The sequence below is a fragment of the Rutidosis leptorrhynchoides genome, chromosome 4 (genome assembly GCF_046630445.1).
Source record: "Rutidosis leptorrhynchoides isolate AG116_Rl617_1_P2 chromosome 4, CSIRO_AGI_Rlap_v1, whole genome shotgun sequence".
Lineage (NCBI taxonomy): Eukaryota > Viridiplantae > Streptophyta > Magnoliopsida > Asterales > Asteraceae > Rutidosis > Rutidosis leptorrhynchoides.
Window position 1 is genome coordinate 603,217,271 of NC_092336.1, and position 5,799 is coordinate 603,223,069.

Sequence of the window (5,799 nt, forward strand, 5' to 3'; positions counted from 1 at the left end):
TTTGGCTTCTGTGTAAACGTAACAATTTCTGCTTGCAGTCTTACGGCTTTAGATGCAGGAAAGAATTGTTTAAGAAATTTGTCAACTAAAACATCTCATGTATCAATCGCCCCTTCAGGTAACGATTCCAACCAATCTTTGGCTTCTCCCTTTAAAGTCCAGGGAAATAACATGAGATATATCTGTTCATCCTCAACTTCTCGGATTTTAAATAGTGTACAGATCCTATTAAAGGTACGTAGATGTTCATTTGGATCTTCCTTCGGCGCACCACTAAATTGGCATTGATTAGTCACCATGTGTAGAATTTGTCCTTTGATTTCATAATCTGGCGCATTAATGTCTGGATGAGTAATTGCGTGACCTTGGCCAGTGCGTTTAGCTCTCATTCGGTCTTCCATACTTAAAGGTTCCAGATTCTCCATAATTGAATTTGTTGAATCTGAATCACTAGAGGATTCTGATTTAATGGTTCGTTCCTCAACAATCTCTGTTTGAATGATTAGTGGTTCCGGAGGAAAGTTTAGTGGTTCAGGATCTACGAACCGTTCCTGAATATTCTCTGGATTCTCAATTGTGAGGTTGGGTTCAAAAACTGGATTATCGGAAATTTGAGTTTGAGGATTTGGTCGACTTGATGACGATTCTAAAGAAAAATCAACGGCGGCGATATTTGTTAAACGATGTCTTGATCGAGTTACAGGTGGTGAACGTATGACCGGCGGCGAACGTCTTGCTCGGTGCATTCACAGAATATCCTATTAGTTATAAAAATAATAAGAAAAACTTATATAAGCTATCCAATTAATAGACTTTTCTGATTTTTGCCCACGTTTCGAATAGCCAAAAGATGCAGCAGAGGGGCAGGATTCGTTTGGTCTCAATATAATTGAGGACTGTTTGGCTCCAACAACCCGTTCCACGTACAAATCCAACTATTACTACGAACCAGAAAAATGTCAACGTCTATTAATTTAACCACTTAAATAATTTTTCTTTCCGTTTAAGAAATATTAGATAAGAAGTAGATAAAATTCTATGTCCTATAACTAGAATGACGAGAAATAAGGAAGAAATAGATTGCGCGTCGAAAAGTGTCGAAAAATGAAAAAGGCGAAGAGTAGCTTGGAAGACTTTAAAACACACGACTAATCCAACCTTATTACTATCACTATCTTAAAATTAAAACTACAAATGGAGATTACTAATTGGAATTGTAATTGATACATAGGTAAAAGGCGTCGAAAAAAAAATAAAAAATAAAAAAAATAAGAAAGTAGCGCGAAAAATGGCGTCGCAAAATTTTAAAGCACCTAAACTTAGTCTAAGGAATAAGCACTTAAGCGATTTTACGACAAAGCCTAAAAATTCTAGAAGTAAAAAAAAAATACTACGGCAAAAAAACTAGACTTAAAACTAAAAGTTGTGACTAGATTCGAAAAATCTAAAGGTAAGAAGACTTAAAATTTTTTTTAACTTCTTTTTTTTAAAAAAGATAATAATTAAAATTAAAAAAAATTATAATAATAAAAAAAAATCTCGTTTTTTTGTAAATAAGTTTGATTGCTTGGTGTAGGCCATAGAGTCTAAACCACCACATGTAATATAATACTTTTAAACTAGGTGAGTCTTATTCAAATTGAAGAAGGGACATATACAGCTCACGAGAAAGATACTATAGAAGTTTTTTTTTTTTTTTTTGGTGACGTTTTTCAGTTGTACATATAGCTGTGATTTATGTGGGTTTGGTTTCAAGTGATATCGTAGGGGAATTTCGTACAAAAAAAAAATAATAATAATAATAAAATGTGTAGGTTCAATTCATGTATCAAGTTTCAATAATTGAACTTAAAATGTTTCATCCAACTTAAACTATTTATTTTGTAATTTTTACTTTTCTCGTAGTGGCGTTTCGCTTCGGCGTTCCCCGGCAGCGGCGCCAAAAACTTGATGTGTGTCGCGAGGGGTACGAAATAGTGTTTATTTTTAATACGAAATTCGACGAAATTTTACACAAGTTTTATTATTTTTACGGATGGGAAATACCTAAACCTTGCTACAACACTTATAGGCAGTGTACCTAATCGTACTGTAGTGTAGTTTTTAGTAAGTCCGGTTCGTTCCACAGGGACGCAGTGAAGTTTAACACTATATTTTTATAAAACTATATTTTTACAAAAATATATAATATAAGTAGTATTATTATTATAAAGGGGGGGTTTTTACCGTTTAATGACCGGTTTGTCGATTTTAAAACTTTAGTCGCAGTTAAAACCAAATGTAAAATATTAAAAATAAATACAAGACTTAAATTAAAGCATAAAGTAAATAACGATAATGAAATTGCGAATAATAAAGTGCGATAAAATAAACTTGCGATAATTAAAAAGTACGATAATTAAAAGTGCAATACAATAACAATAAAAATGCGATAATTAGAAGTGCAATTAAATATAAAATAAAGGAAATTAAATATGAAATAAAAGAATTATGCTTATTTAAACTTCCGTAATCATGATGTTTGACGTGTTGATTTTAGTTTTATGCCCATGGGTTAATTGTCCTTTGTCCTGGATTATTTAATATGTCCGTCTGGTTTTTGTCCATAACAGTCCATCAGTCATAAATATAAAGTGCGAGTGTCCTCGTCAAATTATCCTTATACCCGAAGTTAAATATTCCAACTAATTGGGGACTTAAACTGTAACAAGATTTTAATATTTTGTTTAATAATTACACCAGGATGTCGACTGAGTGTAACCCAAGGTTTTAATATTTTGTTATCAATTATACCAAGTGTCCTTGTACATAATTTCACCCCTGTTTTAATTATTCTAGTGGTTATTAATCCATTCCCGTGTCCGGTTAAATGAACGATTATTCGTACATATAAATACCCCGCCCATCGTGTTCGATTGAGTGTATATGGTAATTTATAGGGACGCCCAATTGTAAATCTTTATATTAACATTAACAAACTATCATTTAGTTAAACAAATATAAAGCCCATTAATAGCTCATAGTCTAATTTCCACAAGTGTCGTTCTTTTGTCCAAACCCCAATTATGGTACAAAGCCCAATTACCCAATTTTAGTAATTAGCCCAACATCATGATTACTTCGTTTTAAATAAGCATAATAATAACTTAGCTACGAGACATTAATGTAAAAAGGTTGAACATAACTTACAATGATTAAAAATAGCGTAGCGTTACACGGACAGAATTTCGACTTACATACTCAAACGATCTCTATCATAAATCTTATTATTATCATAATTTAAACTTAAAATTAAGATTATTGTTATATCTTATTACATTAACATTATGATAGAGAATTATAGATATTGATATTAGATATAGAAAAGGGATCGATATATATATAGAAAGATAGATTTAGGATAGAAAAGGGTGTAATCCTTTCAACGGAATACGTCGCCTTTTATAGGCAAAATGTTAAATTGAATTTTCGCTTACGACCCCTGAACTATGCTCAATTAACAACTTTTTATTATTTAATATTATTCTTATTATGAATTATTTAAATATTATATTTTATTCTTGTGCATAGTTGACTTGTAATTTTTACACCGTTGCGTCGAGCGTTGAGAGTTGACTCATGTCCCGGTTCCGGATTTTCGAACGTCCTTGCGTACTATTTTATATCGTGTACTTTGCGTTTTGTAACTTGTACTCTTGTCATTTTTAGACGTTCCTCATCAATAATTTGAACCTTTTTGATTGTATCTTGTACTTTTGAGCTTTTTGGACCTTTTTGTCTTCAATTCGTCGAATCTGCCTTTTGTCTTCACTTTTTAATATTTAAACGAATATCGCTTGTAATTTGAACAATTGCAACTAAAATCTTGTCTTTCTTGGAGAGTAATGCTATAAAATATGTGTTGGTACATACTAGTTATACCTTGCAAGCGGGTTAGGTTGGGTCGGTTTGGGCAAGGGGTCAGAACAGTTTTGGATAGAAATGAGTCAGGGGTCAAACGGGTCAGTTTTTAAACGGGTCCAAATTGGTCAGGTTGGGTAATAGGTCGAAATGGGTCATAAGTCAAATGGGCTGAAAAGGGTCAGGTCGGGACCCATTTTTGGTCCTTTTTTTAAAAATGAAATAGAAGTCTTACAATGAGAATAAATGAGCTATGTAGTTTAACATTTTTTGCGGAGGAGAAGTTGATAAGCAACTTATCGAGATTTGTGGTGATCGTGTGGGTGTTTGTGGTTCTCGTGCTGACATCGAGCTACACAGCAAATTTGACATCCATGTTAACTGTGCACCAGCTTCAGCCTACAAATACTGATATCCTTGAGATCATGAGAAATGGTGAATCGGTAGGGTATCAAGATGGTTCCTTTGTTGTTGATATGTTAAAAAAGATGGGATTTAAAGATGCCCAATTGAAAAACTACAGCACGTTTGAGCAGTACGACGAGGCACTTCAAAACGGAAGTCTAAACGGAGGTGTTTCTGCAATCATGGATGAACTTCCTTATATCAGAATTTTCTTGGGAAAATACTGTACCAAGTATACCATGACCGGTCCCACCTACAAAACCGCAGGCTTCGGTTTTGTAAGTTTCGTTCGTTTCCTTCTGTTACATCATTTTACACTATTCAGCTACAATTAAACTACACAAGTACTTAACCAAACAATTTAGCTCACTAACTCCGACTAAAAGGTTAAGTTTATACTAACTTATACTCCATCGGTGCCCGAATTAACTGTCCCATTTTGACTTTTGAAAGTTTCTTCTCAACTTCGACTTTCAATATTTGTGTTTGTGTTATTTAATATTTGATGAAATTTATTTGAATGGACCGAGTTTCAAAAGTGTTTTTATAAGTATTGCACTCGTATAACACAAACAAATATGTTTAAAGTCAAAGTTGACATATAAAGACTTTTAAAAGTCAAAATGAGACGGTTATTTTGAGACGGACCAAATAAGTATACTGTAAATACAGGCATTTCCGAAAGGATCTCCTCTAGTCCATGACGTTTCGAGAGCGGTCCTACAAGTAACAGAAGAGCAAATGACAAACATTTCAAAACTGTGGTTTGGAGATTCAGCTGGTTGTGATCAGTCAAATGGAGCTACAATCACGTCCGATAGGCTCACGCTCGATAGCTTTAAAGGCCTTTTTCTCATTGCAGGCTTATCATCAATTTCTGCTCTCATAATTTTCGTCTTCATGTTTTTGTATCAAAATAGAACAGTACTAGTATCAGAAGTTCCAATAAGCGAAAAACTTGCTGCAATTGCAACATCCTTTAATGAGTTTAAAGATAAAGATGATGAATCCAAAACGACAAGCGCAGTGGGAAGAGTGGATGAACCAGTCTTAGATGAGAGTGTCAACAATAGTCCAGGAATTAGCGTACACGGTCAAGAAGCCGAAGTTATATCTACGGATATTTCTGCTACTGAATCTAGTACACCGGTGCACGACACCGTACAAGGATTATCGAGTACTGAACTTGGGTCTCCAGTTCAAGGCAATTTACATGTTGTAGAAAATATCACATCGCTCTAATTATGATGATGATGATGATGATGATGATGATGATGATGATGATAGTGCTAATTGTAATACATTTTATTTTACCATTCTTTTTCTTTAGTTTCACAATACAAGCCTATCTATTTGTATTCTAGTAACTAATATGTTAATGTTAATCTTAATACTAAACAAAATATTAAGTATCCATATTGTACCCAAGTTTTTCAAGTTTCTGCAGGCAAACATCATGTATATGCAACATAAAACTCCACTGTACTGGATCTA

At 33.5% G+C, this 5,799-nt stretch overlaps 1 protein-coding gene across 1 annotated transcript; it reads left to right on the forward strand.

Moving 5' to 3' along the window:
• Positions 1-3,942: 3,942 nt before the first annotated feature.
• LOC139903963 (glutamate receptor 2.8-like) lies at positions 3,943-5,593 on the forward strand. Its single transcript, XM_071885891.1, has 2 exons — positions 3,943-4,583; positions 4,978-5,593. Exons 1-2 carry the CDS (start codon positions 4,137-4,139, stop codon positions 5,545-5,547), a joined length of 1,017 nt encoding a protein of 338 aa, XP_071741992.1. The 5' UTR covers positions 3,943-4,136; the 3' UTR covers positions 5,548-5,593.
• The last annotated feature ends 206 nt before the right edge of the window (positions 5,594-5,799 follow it).